At 35.5% G+C, this 18,196-nt stretch overlaps 1 protein-coding gene across 11 annotated transcripts in view; it reads right to left on the bottom strand.

Moving 5' to 3' along the window:
- BTBD10 (BTB domain containing 10) overlaps positions 1–18,196 on the bottom strand; it is a 64,255-nt gene that overhangs the window by 36,630 nt on the left and 9,429 nt on the right. For 4 of the 11 annotated variants that reach the window (XM_033119391.1, XM_033119384.1, XM_033119383.1 and 1 more), the window contains exon 2: positions 6,328–6,483. The exons of 5 other annotated variants lie outside the window; for them this stretch is intronic. In XM_033119391.1, the coding sequence (XP_032975282.1) occupies positions 6,328–6,428 (101 nt within the window). In that variant the 5' untranslated portion in view covers positions 6,429–6,483. Of the gene's footprint in view, positions 1–2,128; positions 2,522–6,327; positions 6,484–18,196 lie in introns of those variants that run through there. 2 more of the 11 variants (XM_033119382.1, XM_033119390.1) reach the window with 2 other exon arrangements.

The raw sequence follows: 18,196 nt of genomic DNA, 5'->3' as shown, positions 1-18,196 counted from the left end.
CTGGTTCATTTTTAACCTGTTTTTCTTCATGTTAGTCATAAACAATCCTTTTCACTTTTTTGTTCTAAAATCTACCCTTTTCTAAATCAGGTCTAGAATCCCCTATCTTTTTGCACTTCTAGTATTCCCCTAAAACCTTCTAAGACCACAAATAATACCAATAATTTTAAGATTTTGCAGGCAGTTCCTGTTATAACTATAATATGTTTCAACAGGCAGAAGACAACTCACTTAACAGATGCAGATACAAACCAACCATACCCACATTGGTTTGTATATCCTTCCTAGGAATGTCTGCTTTGTTATTACTATTATCAGTGGTGGTAATTTATTCTTTCTGTTTGACAAAAAAGCTCCTAAATAAGAGTTGAGGAATTTTTTTCTTCCCTTATTGCATCACTATTATCACAGTTTCCTTGATTACCTGTTTAAATGTAATATAAGAAACCCTTTTTGGTTAGCCTAAGCATTATTTTGAAGTCTTAGTTCATTTCACCTCTTATTTTCCTGATTTTTTTAAAGATTTGTTTTCTACACTTTATTATGGCAATATTAGCTATCTGCATTGTTTTAAAATGCATAGTGTGCATATCTTTGAACAGTTCATTGTGTAATAACACTAAGGATCTTTTTCTGTCCAAAAAAATGTCAAAATTACATTTTTATCTAACTCCTTAAAATAATTTTCCTTTTTGGAAAAATTTCTACTGTGGAGTCATACTGATCTTTTCTCTGATCAAGAATCAGAAAAACTCAAATTGGTGAAATTATGAAATATATACTATGCAGATCTTAAAAATTGTAAAAAAAAAAAAAAAGAAACACTATGCAGATCTTAAGAATTATGCTATAGAAGATTATTGCATGACATAGGGGGGAATGTTTATGCTTAAGTTTTTGTGTTTTTTTGTTTTGTTTTTAAAGGTATGGGTTATATAACAGTACATACAGTAATATCCCTAAATCATTTTTAAGTGCATATGTGTGATTTTATATTTTTATATATATATATGTACACAAAAATCAGTTACATGCAAAAATAGTTAAAGTATTTTTCTTTGATCATAGGATATTTTTATTTTCTTCTATGTGCTTTGCTGTATTTACCAAATTAATGTATCACTTTTATAATACACGTATTATTTTAAAAGAATCAGTAGAACCAGAGGAAAATATTCTATAAAGTACAAGAAAAAAGGTCTATCTAGCATGAGATTTCTTTTATAACTCTATTACTAAAAAAAGCTTAGAAAAACATTTAGAATTAAGTGGGGGAAATCACAAGAACTTCGAAAAGGTTGTTATGAACTACTTACATACATTAAAAATAGAATAATTTTAAAATGTGTATCTCCCAATATCCCTACAAAATGAACCATCAGTAGGATAGGGATAATGAAGACAAAAAAAAAAAAGTTGAAATGTTTTAAATTGTGCTAAAATTTCCTGATAAAGTAAGCAATGTCACCTGTTAATATTTAAATTCTCATAGCAAGAACAATTATCTTTATTTAGAAATTTTGTCTCGTTGAAAGTCAATTTGCAATAATCCAAAAACTTATCTGGTTATTCTTAATTTCTATGGCAATATCTAGATCATCTATTCAAAGTCTAGGTTCTAAAAGACTAGAAAAAAAGTCATTTAACCAATTAAAACTTTACCATTCAAATACATTTGGTTCTGTAAAATACTATTATATATAAAGTGGCTCAACTAATTCTAATTCATCCAAAAGTAAAAATACATTCACTTTCTTTAGGAAATTATTTCAATTATTTTATTTATATCAAATTTTTTCAAATATATCAAAAAAATTATTTCAAAATTAATATTTCCTTATTTTTTGATTCATAAAAAACAATACCAAACATAATGCACTCTCAGTTACACAGAAGATTTTAACACTTTAAATGAAATAAAAAACAAAGCATCAAACCCATGAAACAACACAAATACACATTTATTTTAAAATTACTTGCCATTAAACAATCAAGACACATGATCTTTTACAGCCAGAAATGCAAATGAGGATAATGAAACAAAGGCCAAACATCTCTCAATCTCTCTCATATTCATACATGAATAGAATTATAACCCAGCAATATCATGTAATAAATGAATACACACCTTACTTTAGTATATGCCAAGGTAGATACACAAAAACAAGAAAAAAATTTTGAAATCAGAGTATAAAGGGACTCTGCTTTTTCAGACAATGCAGCACTGAAAGCCAGGTCAGCATCCTTGGGCATTACTAGGAAACTTTAGCACATCTGATATTTCCATCATCTTCAGGCTTCGTCTGAATAATCAGAAAATCCCAGTCTCCCCCTACCTCACCTGTCCAGACATCCTTTGGCTTTCTTCCCTCTACTGTGTAATAACGCTATTGTGGTTATTAAGGCTTTAAATGTTCAGAGATACACCCCCCTGTATATATTAATTCAGTTCATTTTCTCACAGACACTGACTCAGCCGTGGGTTGTGCAGCACTGACGTTTCTAACCAAACAGCATCGTGCGAGCTGTGGTCATCCCATTTCCCCATCTCTGTGCAGTGATTGGCTATTGTGATTGATAGACAGGCTAAAGAAAACTCAGGAGATGAGAGCTTAGTGATATGAGATATCTTGCCAAATGCCATCTGTAAAGCTAATTCTAGCTCTGCCAGCTTGCCAGATTTTAGAAAACTAGGATGGAGTTTTCTTTCTTCCTTTCAATACTTTATTGTGTATCCATTCTGGGCAGTAAAGCTTCTCTTTAAAACCAAAGAGAAAGTATTATTTGTACTTTAAGAATCTACTCAAGAACTACTCTTTAAAGCCATGAAACTTCCATTTCTAAATTGCTACTGGAGGTACAAATGACTTAAAAAGGAAACTGTAAAGCTCAATCTTCATGCAGTCTCAGAAGAAACGAGCATGCGTACTTCCGTGTGGAAATGAAACCTTGCGGCAAAGTCTCATACTGAATGTATGATGCATTTATCTTTAGTAACCTGAGCAGACTGCAGATCTGCCTTTTAAATAGTCAGGTTCGCTCTAATTCATACATTCAAGAGCTTTTAGCATATTATCAATCTAGGCATTTTAACATTAATTATACAGAAAAAGTGCTTTTTTCCTTTTAAAATAGCAAAAACTCTAATTTATAATTTAAAGAAAGTTGTCACAATTCAAGCCAAACATACTTCAACTAAAATAATCTTTAACCTCTCAGCAAGCAACCAAATCCCTCTATGCAGGAATTAACTATAAAACGACTCAGAGAGAAACAAAGTCCAGTAACTTTTTAAGCATCTCATTTCTTTGTATGCACTAGCAGAGGGATCACAGGCATCCTGAAGTCCATCCAGGTCCGGATTAGCTTCCGTCTAGTCTTGTCTTTTATATAAGTGTTATACATATCATATCTACATTCAAAATAAAGTTCAGAAAAGAAAGTACCTTAAGGTTTTCTTAGATAAAAGAGAAACCATAAGGCAATGCCCACCAAGCTCTCAAACCTAGATGGTAAGCACACATAAAACAGTAACTATTATTGTTACTGTTATAATTCGAAAAATTTATTTTTATCCTTACCAGTAAGGAAAGGTAGGGGGGAAAAAATCAAAGGAAAAAGACAAGAAAAAAGCAGGCTATTCTAAAATGTGAATAGAACGAATAAATTTAAACAAGGCAACTTTTTAGATTATCTACAAAAATTGAATCAATCAATAATTATTATTTCTGTACTGCTAAAAGACTGAATGTTTGTGTCCCCCCCAAAATTTGTATGTTGAAATGTATTCCCCTAATGTGATGATACTCAGAGATGAGGTAATTAGTTCATGAGGGCAGAGGCCTCCTGAACCGGATTAGTGCCTTTATAAGAGACCCCCGAGAGCTCCATAGCCGTGTGAGCACACAGCAAAAAGAGGGCTGTCTGAACCAGAGGGGAGCCCTTACCAGACAGATACTTGCCAGCACCTTGATCTTGGACTTCCCAGCCTCCACAACCATGTGAAATCAATTTCTGTTGTTTATAAGCCACCGAGACGATGGTATACTATTATAACAGTATACCTTAACAGACTGAGACATTTACTTTTTGTAAATTTAAATTCCCAATTCTGTGTGAGGCGGTAATGTGCCTACCAGTAGTTCTCAGCCCCTTTTGTCAGAGATGAGCATATGACATAGTTCCAGCCAATGATTTGTGAACAGATGCCTTGTGGGAATTACTGAGAAACATAATGTCCTTATATAAATCAAACCCTTTTCCCACTGTCCTGTTCTACCTTCCTCTTCCTCCCTGTCTGGAAGGTGGACATAATGGCAGAAGCTACAGTAAACCATCTTGTGATCATGAGGAAAAGCCAAGAAAACCAGAGATTTTTTGACCCCAACATCCTTAAGGCACTAAATCTACATCAGGCATTGACTACCTATGGACTTCTTATGCACAAGAAAGATAAACCCTTAACTGAAGCCAGTGTTTAGTCTGGTTTTCTTTTACCCAAATATCCCTAAATAAAATACATAAAATACACACACACACACACACACACACACACAAAGGATGAGTAGGCAGAAGCATAGGTGAAATAAAATCAGCCATAAGTTAGTAAGTTGAAGCTGGGTGATGGATACACAGGGGTTCCTTATACCTGTTCTCTCTCTATGTACTTAAAATGTACCATAGTAAGTTATTTAAAAGTTTAAAAATAAAAAGAATAAGAAACTTGTTTATAAATCTGCCATTTACAAGCTGGATGGCCTTGGGCAAGTTTATTGACTTCACTGTTTTCATCTGTAAAATGGAGACAAGTAATACTAGTCACAGAGCTCCACCTTCAAATCCACTCAAGATAATCTCTACAAGGTCCCTGGCAGAAATGTCCTCCATCCACCTAATCATCCAAGGATGAGCTCAAATCTCATTTTCACCTACTCAAGCGAACCCTGATTCCTTCTTTGAACTCTTACTTTTCTACAACTCACTACACTGTTTATGTCCTACTGTCCTCTAATTGTTCCCTATGTGGATATAAAAGCATCCGGTGATGGTACCCGGACAAACTTCTTTCCTGACTCTTTCCTGAACCGAGCGCCAGTTCTCAACAATATTTGCTGATTATTAGTTTTTAAAACCTCTCAATTAATTTACTATCGATTAAAAATATGTATCTTTTAAAAAGTGAAACTGTATATTTTTAAAGTATCCTAAATATGTCCCTAAGTACATAGGACAAAAGGTCCCTAGAAGTAAGCTGTTTTCCCCTAGGCAGAGATTACACAAATGAGGTTAAAATAAACTCTAAGGATTTCATGATATTTTCTTCAAAATACCAAAAAACATTCATACCACTGGTGTGTAATTATAAACTAATAAAGTCAACTTAACATTTTCATTTTAGGCCTCACCACATTAAAAGTCCACAATAAAGGCAGAAAAGACGTCAGGAGATTTAAATACTAAACAGTACTTAGTCACTCATATTTTCTAGCTATAGCATACAATTTAAAAGTACCTGAATCATTTCTTTAAAATTACAAAAAAGGGTTTCAATATCACAATTTTCAATTTTTTTCAAGAAAATTAGTATAAGTTATCAGTAGAATTTTACTTTCAAGTTAAATGTTCAATAATATCCCTTAAGCAAATATTCATAAACCATAATACTCTATGAAAACATGCTTACATGTCTGTAATATATGAGGTTTATGACCTGTCAATTAACAGCTTTAAAATATCAGATCATAAAGTGTTCTAAATAAGCTGTTCCTTATTAAGTCATATAGCACAAAAGCTTTAAAAGCTTTAAAAGTAATATATAAATGGGCTGAAACTTTTGAAATGAATTTCATTTAATGCATCAAACGTGAAATGAACCAGCGGAGTCACTGCAGAAAGACTGATTTTCCCATTAGGATGGTTAAAAATGTATGGAGGCAAAGACTGACATTTATACATGATATCATGTATAATCTATACACAATGTATTTAGAAAACTAAATAAATTTTTATCAGAGAGTTTTAAATACAAAAAATGAACCTGTTTTGCCAGAGTTCCCAATTAAATTATTACATTTATTCATAGGGTTAACTAAGGAGTTTTTAACATTATTTAGAAACAGAAACAAACATTCACATAAACACAAGAAAATTAAAAAGAAAGAAATGTTTCTCTAAAAGTTATTCAAGGAAAAATGCAAACATTCATATTATTTTGTAAACCAGCCCCCATCCTCTGACAGGACTTGCCACAACCAAATGCAGTTTGGTTCTTTATAAAAATCAATTTTACCAGAGCTTTGATATGTGAAACACGTATTTTCTACCTACCTTGAATGTTTATAAAGTTTACGAGGTCTACTATGCAATTTCCGATCCCAATTCTCTGGATCGCTGGAGTTACTGTCATAAGGATGAGGCCGTCCTGCCATCCCACTTCAAGCTTCCTCACACTAGAGCTCTGAAAGCACATGTAGCACCCATAACCTACATAAAAGAGTAGTGTGGACCTTTAAGTCTATTCCATGCAGAATAAAATAGTCACAGAATATTACATACTTTCTGATTTTATTGTGTCATTGTTTTCAAAGTGATGGACAGGATTATAAAATACTAGACACACAAAATGCCACAAATTAGAGTAAAATGAACACAAGAAGTCTTTTTAGGTACCTTTCATTTGATTCTTCTATTAAATTTTCTACCCCGATGCAACAGTTTAATAACGTGCTATTTATATTTAGTAAGTAAACTTAACTGCCGTCTGGGTACCTCATGTTTCCAAACATTAAAATAGTATCAAAAAGGGCAAAAACAATTCCACAGGATGATTCTTTCAGACAAAAATTCCACTTTAAATACGTTTCTTAATTATTAAGAGTTTAAGATGTTTAACAAAGCATCCAGTAAGAATAACAATGTTGTTGTTTCTTTAACCAAGTTAAAGACCTTGAATAGTAGTAATTAAGTATTTGCTCAAAAATAAAAGTACGTAAACATCCTGATGTTTTCTTACAGTGCAATTACCTCAAAAATATTTTATCAATATGATTCAGATATTTTATGCCTTTTCGTATGTGAAGCTTGTGACTTATTTCTATAACCATACGAAATTATAAGAAAACTCGATTGCTTTACAGAATACTCAGCCTGAGCACTTTAAAGTATATTCACTCTCCAATTTAATCTTCACAATTATCTTACAAGGTAGGCATTATAACCCCCATGTACAGAATAAAAAACAGTCTTAGAAGTTTAGTAACATTGCCAGAGATAACAGGCTTATAAATGGCAGGATCATAAATAACAACGAGAACTTCTGATACAAAATAAAGTCTTGATCTTGAAAAATGCTCAGACTGGAGTATTTTGTTGGGAAACAGCAAGTTAGATTGGACTTGAACAGACTGCAAACACCAAAAGAAAAACCAAATGAAGTTAAACAATTTGAACAAAGTTGTATTTAGTTGGACTGGAACCCAGGTTTCCTGACACACAGTCCTAGATACTTTCTATAAACTTTTTCAAGCTGGATTTGATGGAAGTGAGGGAGAGTTGTGTATAAAAGTCAAAGCAAACACAGAATTGAAAAACAGTATACCTTACTGAGTTTTATAAGGTATTCCAGTACAATTTCACACACACACACAAAAATGCAAAAGATAAACTCATTAAAACGGCAAGTCTATTTCAGAACTCAGTAAACATTCGTTTCAGAGAAACTGTTTTGCTATTTTGTACTTTTCCCCTCATAGTTACTTAGTACTTTCTTTCCAAAAACAATTGAATATCTTATAACGAATATTTTAATGTAATAAATACGTAAATAAATAGGTAGACCAATGAGTGAAATAAAAATAATAAAAAAGGGAGGGGGGAATTGCATAATGGCTAAGTAAAATTCCTAAGCAAATGCCACAGTTTATTTGTTGAATGTTCCTGGAAAAGGAAACCTATTTCCTTAAGGATCACTGAATGATTGAAAATCAATCACATATTAGACGAACATAAAAACAATAAAATTGGGCCTGCCCAGTGGCTCAGGTGGTAGGAGCGCCATGCGCCATGCTCCTAACACCGAACGTCTGCCTGCAAGCCAGCGAGAGCTGCATGAGCTGCTGTGACCACCAACCACTGGTGACCAATGCGGGGGGGGGGGGGGGGGGGGGTGGGGGGGGTGGGGGCGGAATGCTCATACCAGCATGGGCTTGAACTGGAGTAGGGGGGAGGCAAAGAAGGGGGGGGAAACTATAAAATTATTTTGAAAACAAAAAAAGTCAATCTCATTTGAGTATTACAAAAACATATTTACTAAAAAGGAAACTTCTAAATTTTCAGTTTGCTATTATTATAGCTAGTTATCTGTAATGAAGAGATGAGGCAGATGGGAAGAGAAGGATAAGAAAGAACAAACTAGAGACAAAGGAGAAAATCAAACAGAAAAAAGTGGTCACAGAGCAAGAGAGACAAAAGGTAAAAAGAATAGTAGAGAAAAAATTGATGAGGGGGAAAAAGATGCAGAGAGGCTTAGCAGGATCTGTAGGATAAGATTTTGGGCATTTTCTCCTTACTTTATAGGTCTTCCTATAACGCTATTTCAGGCATTAACATTTCTTTACCAGAGCATTTTATCTCCTAACTTAACCAAAAGACACACCCCTGTGAATAAGATAGCTACAAATAACCACTGAGGGAAGAATGATCGTAAACCTTGGGATGCAGTGACTAAAAAATACATTCACATTTTCCACAATTTTACAGTGGGTGGCACATATCTCAGCAGCAAGGAAATAATACAAAGTCTGCCTAGTCCATCTTACTGGAATTAACAAGCATGTATTTTATAGCCAGCCACAAGAAAGTAAAGAATGTTCAGATAGATCAAGTCAACTGGAAAATCATATTTACATTTCACTTGTCAATAAAACTAGGTTATCACCATGTGAAAGATTTCTCACCACTCCTCACTCTCAATAGTCAGGGATACAAGCACAAAAACAAGTGAAATTAAAGTCTGAGATACCTAGAAAAAATATGCCTGTGTTTGCCGACACATGCTAGTGTATTTTAAATGTTATCAATAAGCTATATCCGTAACTACAAATAGATAAAAGGCAAGTCACACATTATATACTATTTTGAAAAGTCTAATGAGCTCTTCTACTTTAACCATTCTCTGAGAAATAACCCCCCAAATAAACCCCAGTTAAGATCGTCAGCCAGACGGATGCATTTAGTACGTCCACTGAAACACATGGCAGACGTACTGAATTATAAAATAATATTAATATTTAATTAAATATAAATACTATTATTGACATTAGTACTTAAAATAATATAAATTGTAATTAAATATTTGTAAATACTCAAGTGTGCGCCTTTGGACAAGAGGTAAATGCCTATGTAAACGGATGAACTCGAGACTTATTGCCGAATGACCAGTCAGAGTACAGACACAACACACAAATAACGTGCGCACTTGATAACGAACAGACGTGGTGTCTAATATGGATCTTCATAATTGAATACGTCAGGTGTTGTAACGGACATACTTAATGCACTCGTGTAAAATAAAGAAACGTTTTCTGAATTTTGGTGCCTGCAATTTTTCGTCACTTTTGTGTGGACCGTCATTCTTAATTGTCATCATTTTTATTGCCACTCTATCCAAGAGTTGAGTGGTCCTATGAAACCATCCAGGAAAGAATTCCAGCCAAAGAAAAAGTCTTGAAATAGTTTATTTGAATCACACTGACTACAAGTAGTGGGAAGCAAAATCTCAACGGATTGAGAAAATGCTCCTGAGAATGGCAGTTTTGCAGCTTATTTTATACATTAGAATCAATGGAAGAGACATAAAGAGGGTTACATGAAATTCGCTGGTGGTAGATTAAGGAGGTGGAGGAGACATCTTTGAGATTGGATAAAAATCAAAACGGAAAGATACACACTTCTTTTACATTGGTGGGCACAGCACCAATAGTTACTGGATAGTTAACAGTACACAGAGCTGGTATGTGGGCGGCAAAATAACACAGTGGTCTCGTGCTCTCGGGCTGGCAATTGTGCCTTCGAGGAGTCTGGAACAGAAAATTACTCTGACATTTCAAAGGTATGCTATGCTATCTTTGATGCACAAAAACAATACAGTGGTACCTCAGTTTTCGAACGTAACGCGTTTGGGAAGACCATTCAAGTTCTGAAATGTTCAAAAACAGCCGACAGCTAGGCTTCAGGATCTTGCACTCAGTGGAAGCCACACGACATGTTTGACTTCAGAGGTGTGTTCAAAAACCAAAGCATTTACTTCCAGGTTTACGGCATTTGTAAACCGAAATGTTTGTCAACCAACACGTTTGAAAACCGAGGTACTACTATAGACAGTTTCAAAGGTAAAGGCTGATCTTTATCAGTTATAGGGTTAGGACATGACTACCCTCCATGACCTGCTTTTAGTTACAAATTTTCACATTCAGACCACCCTGTGTGGTTACTTTTGTTCTCTAGGTTTGTTAGACCCACCATGCGGGCCTGCCCTGAGCTTGTCAGGTTTCGTATGTGGCCCCTTTTTCATCCACAAAATCTTTCATAAAGTGACGAAGTAGTTACCATTAATTTATATGGAAAAATTTTCTTAGTATGCCCAGACCCAAAAATAACCTACCAAATCATACCAAATATGCTTAATTACATCTGGTTTTACACGGAGCATAACACCCTTTTGAGCTCTCTTAGGCTTTCCTGATACCTTAGGGCACATCTTGCTAACAGATGCACAAAATAAACAAAGCACAGATGCTCACAGGCCTAGTTCAAAGCTATGGAGCTTGCTGCTGAGATGCGGAGTGTAGTTCCTGGAGGAGGACGGCAGTCCCATTCTCACTGCTAGGGATGCATGCTGCCTCTATAACGGCTCGCTGCAAAACAAATGTTAAACACTGTTTTTGCTTTTCGCCTTTATTTGTAAAAGTCAGAGGGAAAACAATGAAGAAAACAGAATCACATGGTGATACCAGGGCCAACAGCCAAGGACTGCCTTCAGCTGCATCGAAAGCCAAGTGTGAGTGGTAGAGACTGACCAAGAGGTAGCCAAGAAAGCACCCGAGCTAGTCAAATGTCCTTAGGCAAACTTTCCTATGTGGAAAAGACCAAAAGGAGGTGGGGAGCCCAACAGAGCAAATGAATCCCTTGAGACTGGCCAACTACAGAGCAAACACCTGATTTCACACATTTAATTCTGTACTAACTATACAGAAGGCCTCCAGAGGAACCAGGATGAAGAATTTCTGAAGGGCCAGAATTTGATAAGGGATCATTTGATAAGCCTCCTACCTTAAGAATAAAAAAGAGACTGTACCACCCTGAAAGGCACAAAATATGATATAGATATAACCACAAAGAAAGCTTTCAAAAAGTTCTACAAAGTTTTTATAATTTCCTCATGATTGGTAGCTAACTCACTCTATGTGTAAGATAAATCCTTAAATTGATAAGGAACTGAAAGTCCTTTTTAGCTACATCAGGAACTGGAGAGCCTAGAGAGACTGAATACTACCACAGATAACCCTGAATGAAAAAGAACAGGTGGAAACAACTTCTAAAAGAAAAAACCAGAGGGGTGAAAAGGAACCTCTTGCAAATGCAGCCAAGTGAAATGATCATGCAAGTCCCTTGCAGATAACAATTGTCTAAACAAATCTAAATAAAATGTAAACACACACAACTGTTTTAAAAGCACCAGAAAATGTCCCAGAGCCTACAGTAGTGAAAGAAAAACTAGCTCTTGAAAAACTACAACTGGAAGTGGACATAACATGAGTTCAGTTTGAAGTTTTTATGTTGAGTGCCCTCCCCATCCCCGACAAATACGGTGAAGGAAACCAGGCAGCCAAACAGCTCAAAGTGGTTAAGAAAATAGTTTCAAGGCTGGAAGTGCAGCTGGAAATTTAAGGCAGACATACTAGGATTGAAAGAAGCACAGAGGTGAGAACCAAAATCTGAGCATAAACTTTGCTCAGCTAAATTACACACATACCTGGGGGATGCCAGGTAACTCGATGGTAGACTACCCAGGAATTTGCCCTTGAAAGATAGTATAAAATCTATGAGTTTGATGCTTTTTTAACTGAATTCATTCTCCAAGCACCGGAAAGCTAAAGCCCTTACTGGCTTAAGTGTCAGATGATAGAGACCACCACTAGCCAACAAGCTAGAAAATAGGAGGGAATTCCCAGAAGTAGAGGAACCATAGAGAGGATAAGCTCCAAAATCTGAGTGTAATCTCTGCCTAAATTTTTGGCTGACCACCAAATTACACAGGAGCAGGAGATCCCTCCCCCACGTACTCCCCAGGAGACGATGCTAAAAATCAAGTAGCTAGAAGAAGTAAGAATTAAGCAGATAGATTATCAGCTGCTATATACACTGCAGGGAAAACAAAGTGTTGCAGTTTGAGTCCAGGCAAGCTAATGGTTCACTAGGAAAAATAAAAAATCCTCACAATAACACTCCAATGTTTAGTTTCAACCAAAAATTATGAGAGATGCAAAGAAACAAGACAGTAAAAAGGTAGTCAATAGACACTGACTCCATGTGGGTCTAGATGTAGGGTTTAACAAAAACTCAAAGCACACATTATAAATATATTCAAACAATTAAAGTATATTCAGAGAACAAAGTTAAAAAACGGTGGCAGACAGGAAATCTCAACAGAGAAGTGAAACTATCAAAAATATGGTAATTCAGCTCTAACTGAAAAGAAAATAACTAAAATGAAAAATTTATGAGATGGGCACAACAGGAGAAAAAAAATCAAAAAAAATCAGGGAACTTGAAAATAGATCAACAAAAATTACCCAATCCATAGACTAGAAAGAAAGATTAAAGAAAAATAAATAGATCTGCAGACACAGGTGGGACAGCATCTAATGATCACAACATGTAAGTAACTGGAATCACTACTGATACAACAAAACAGAATCTCAAAAGCATTGTAAGTGAAAGAAGCCAGACTCAAAGGTTGCATACCATATGATTCTATTTCTGTAACATTCTCAGAAAGACAAAACTGTAGGGAAAGAGAACAGAGCAGCCAGGGACTGGGGCTGGGGGTACTACACAGAGACAGCAAAAGGTAATTTTGGGGGGTCATGGAACTATTCTGTATCTAGATTGTGGCAGCATATGCCTTTGTCAAAACCCAAAGAACTATACACCAGAAAGAGAATTTTATTACACATAAATTTAAAAAGAAATTTTTAAAGAAAAATATCAGAAGAGATGTTTAATATTTGTAAGGATCAAACATATAGCGTGACAATTAAACCACTTTTTGATCGAAAACCCCAAAGCATATTGCCCCCATTACCACCCCTAGCATACTTCATCAATAAGCTATCCTCCAACTGCTATAAATGACATACATAAACTTTCGATTATGAAAAGTGGTGAGAACTTTTCTACTTCTACCACAATAGTGACTACGAAAAAAGGTTTTGGAATTAGGTAAAACCGTTTGTATGACTTTGTACACGCTGTTTAACCTACAAGACCTCAATTTCCTTAAATGTGAAATTAAGAAAATAACACAGTTCTCATTACCATTATTTTATCTATTACTACTATCACGTCAATCAAATTGTTGTAAAACATAAATGAGACAGGACACCCTAAACAATACCCCAGTGCTGAGCACATTACAGACTTTCTCTAGTAGACTACTGAATGTAAATTTTACATAATGTTTTATTAGTTCATTCATCACTTTCTATTCGACTTCTGAGATCACAGAAGATGAGAATTCCTAAATAGCCATTCAACATTTACTGAGCACCTAAAATGTGCTAGATGGTTGGAATAAAAAAATGAATATGGTTTCATCCATGTCCTGGTTGTTAAAAAAAAAAAAAAAATCACAACACAGGAGACAGGGGAAGAATGATTACGGATAGAATTTCTATTCATTTTGAGTTTTTCTAATTTCTCCAGGGTACACTTGACCCTCTCCCATTCTACTCAACATCAAAAATATCTTAAACTTTTACATGGTCACCAAAGAGCCAAATGCTGTTTTCATGATAATGGGGAGCGGGTCTACAATAAAGTATTTGGAGGTGGTTTTGTTACAAAAACTTTTTTCCTTCTTTAATTTTACTGCTTAAATGTAGTTTTGAAACCAGAGGCCAATCAAGTCCAGGGCTTGTGCTGCCCGTGCCACTCAGCCAATAGACCGACACAGGAGTTGGGTCATAGAATAAGCGTCTATTATCAAAGCACCACTGGTCTGAGAAGGCAGCAGATTAACACCCCCTCTTACTGCCTTAACAGTCACAGTCCGGCTTGGAGTATTTAAGGGAAAATCTGGGTGTTCCTCAGAAGGCTAGGTGATGGTTCTGGGAGTCTGCGTGGAGCCTTCCCTGTGGCTACATGATTCTATGGTAGAGTCAGCAACCCAGGAACAGTGATGGGATTAGCCTGGTAGACCACTGAGGTTGTGATCAATAAGCCTAAGGGTATTAATCATAAGTTTCAGGGTTATTTTTTAAAACAGGGAACTGGGTAGGACAGGACAAGTCTTCATAGTGGGATTACCTATTATTAAGCTATAGAGGTAGGTCAAGTAATGGCGAGGCTGGGGACACAGCGAGGCCTCTACCATGGGGGTCCCAGGCAGGCCGTTTCAGTTCTTGATTGCTTAAATACGGTCAACACCTAGTGTAGGGGAGGAAAAATCTCTTTTTCCTCTACCCGTTTAAGTTATCAACTGAGACCCCTGTAACAAAAGACAGATTAACAAGAGAAAGCATACAAATTTAGTTAATATAAGTTTTACATGACCTTCATAAGGAAACGAAGGAGCCTCCATAAGGAAATAAAGACCTGAAAAAAATGATTGAAGCGGAGTGTTCTTATGTTAGGTTTAATGACGAGCAGAAGCAAGTCGTAGAAGGTCAGATAGGATAAGGTCAGATGGGACTACGAGATAAGTGTAGTAAACAGAGGAAACCTCATTAGCAAAGCCTGTTGTTCAGATTCCTCTGTCCCTTCATCTTTGGAGCTCAGGATGCTCCTTCCTGTCCCCTGAATACAGGGAAGACACTTGTCACGTGAGGCTTTTAGGATCTGTTTCAGGCGCAGATCAGAAAGTCCTTCCTGCACATGCCATTTCTCAAATTCCTTCACCTTAAAATATCCAATACGCCAAGGCACCATATTTTGGGGTAGAATGTCCTAAACCCCAACACGTTACTGTAGGCAGAAAGAATGGGGCCGCAGGGAGAGAAAGGGGAGGAAGGAAAGGAGGATGTAAGGGAAAACAAAGAAAGGAGATGGAATCATTCCTAAGAAAAGGTGCAACTATATAGTTAACTAATGGATCATAACACTATTAGCACTGCAGGCAGGGAAAAATCCCCACCCTCTGTGTCACCATGACAATTACTACAAGGAAATCCCCCCTCCTGATAGGAAGGAGTGGTCATCAACAGAAGAGACCATCCCTGGGAAGGCCTTTAACACCACCCCTGAATACTTCCTGCCTCATTTAAATATAATCCTAAATTTTCTCTGTTCTGAGGTACAGTCACTACTCCCCCTGGGCCTGTCCACTCCCGCATTTTGGGAACACACACACACATACACACACCCAGTGCCAAAAAATGTACACACATTTTAAGAAAGGAAAACTGTATTAAAATTATAATATATACCAATAACAAAAGATGAATACAAGTCACGTTTGACTTCTGCAATTACAAGAGGTGCTCAGAGTGGTTACCATCAGCGTCCAGACACTTCTGATTATGGCGAACTACTGCTTGAGCAACCGTTGACCAAAGTGTCCACTTGTATACATTTTTTTGGCACCGCCCTCCACCCCCGTGTGTGTGTGTGTGTGTGTGTGTGTGTGTGTAATTTTTTTTTTTTTAAATAAATCCTTGGCTTGCTTGCCTTTGTCCGCGTGGCACTGTTTATTCATACATCCTGTAATGCCTTCCTGTGATGATAAAAGAACCCCGATCTCTGATAACAATTACACATTGATAGAATATGTTTCTGCCACATGTCCCCCATTAAATTGTAACATCCTTGAGGGCAAGAAAAAATGATTCATATTTGTGTTCCCACAGCTTAGTACAACTTGTATGTAAGGTTTTACAAAATATTTTAATTAAGATGAAATAAACTAAAAGACATTTAACACAATCCACTAGTGGAAATACAAATTATAAAGATTTCTATAGACAGTCTTTAACTTAGTTGTTTGTCTTAAAAAAGAATAGTATTATATAATTATACCTATATTTTAGTTACGGTAAAGAGCACCAATCATGTAAATCTCACCCTCAAATGAGCAAAAAGTCCACAATTCACAAACTTCCCAAAAATATTCCTCAAAACTGCCTGTCTAAATTTCACAAAAGCCCTTTCAATTCTCAAGGCTTGTCCTTTTCTGATTTGCAGCAGTTAAAATAAGGCAAGTAAAAAGAAGAGAAAAAAAGAAAAAGAACAAAAAAAGAAAGGAAAACAGGAAGTAAATAAAGCTAATCAAGTCTATTCAGTATATTTTTACACTAGATTATATCTGACTAAATTTTATGTAACTAGTTCCATAATATCAAAGTCAACTGACTTATGCTTTCATTCAAAGTCTATTCATTGAGTACTTAGCACATTTTCAGGCATTTTGCTAACTGCTAGGGATACTTAAATAGATTTAATAAAATCATATAGAATTTCCATTAAAAGTCGGATACTTAGTTTATTAAAGGGTCTCCATGTCTTATATCTTATTCACCAAAATGTAAGACTTCCAAAATCAATCCATATTCAGCCCTTGATCTTCCAGAGGTGACCTAGAGATTAAATCTTTTGAATTAACCGATTTTATCACTTTTATAAAATTTCTGTTCAAATTTTGCTGACTTCTTATTCAAGGCATTAATACTTCAAGAAACGCTTAATTTTTTCCCATCTTAGCTCAATAAATGTTTGAAAATCTTTCCATATCTTAAGCATTTTCTAAGTATCTACATTATCTGATTAGCACTTTAAAACACTAGATGCTGTTTACAGTGGTTAAATTTTTAAAACTCATTAAAAGGCACGATTATTTATATATTCTTTAAGAAACCTTAACGTTTTGTTTTCTGTGTATATGTCTCTATTTTTCCTTTTCTTCTGTGACTAAATAGTATTGCCTTCAAAACCAGAAACATCTTAGTTGAAGCAAATTATCTTCAATTCCTACAAGGAAATCCCTTGACATAAAATTCAATACAGGTAAATCTCCAATAAGCTGATGAAGTGCCTAAATCAAACGAGATTACATTCTACTTCTAAGAACTAGCACTCTTTAAACCAAGTCAGACCTTTAAGCAATGCTTTCTTTTTTCCCTCTGTTGGGCTTTTGAAATAGGTTTTATATATTTTTTACAACCTTTACCATGCTGTTCCATTTTGACCCATTCATTATTCCCATTACCTTCCATTCCTTTCAGATTTTTGCTCGTTTATCTGCCATCAACTCAGTAGGCTACAAAAGGCCCTAAGTATGACTCAAGTTCTAGACTGCCGTGCTGCCTAATAGAACTTTCTGTGATAATGGAAATGTTCTATGTCTGCACTGTGCAAAAAGCAGGCACTAGTCACATGTGGCTCTTAAGCAATTAAAACGTACCACAACTGAGGAAATGAATTTTTAATTTTCCATTTTAATTTATTTAAATAGCCACATGTGGCTGGTAACTACTATATATGCTAGCACAGTTAGTTAGAGGCAGAATATCAGAACCTTCTCCACCAATAAAGTTATTTTTCCTCTAAATGCTTCATTTTAAGGAATCTAAAATTTGCCTTGAGACAAAATACTTGCTCCCAAAGAAAGATTCTATGTATCTTGTATCTTAGTATTATGGTTAGTATTCCATTTTAATAAAACAAAAATGTTCTTATATTCAAAGATCACTAAGGCTTCTTTTAAAAATTAAAAGTCTGTGCTACTGGTACATGAATAGACAGATGAACAGAATAAAAGATCTAGAGACAGATCCCTAAAACAAGAAAGTTTGACAGATGATTTCTCAAAGCACTTGAGGAAAGGACAGACACTAATAAATGGTATTGGAACAATTGGGTAAACATTTGGGAAAACAAAATTGAATCCATACTTCACAGATATACTAGGGTAAACGCCAAATGG

The sequence above is a fragment of the Rhinolophus ferrumequinum genome, chromosome 11, assembly GCF_004115265.2.
Source record: "Rhinolophus ferrumequinum isolate MPI-CBG mRhiFer1 chromosome 11, mRhiFer1_v1.p, whole genome shotgun sequence".
Taxonomy (NCBI): domain Eukaryota; kingdom Metazoa; phylum Chordata; class Mammalia; order Chiroptera; family Rhinolophidae; genus Rhinolophus; species Rhinolophus ferrumequinum.
Note: the sequence above shows the minus strand (reverse complement) of the source record. Positions and strands in the feature narration are given on the sequence as shown.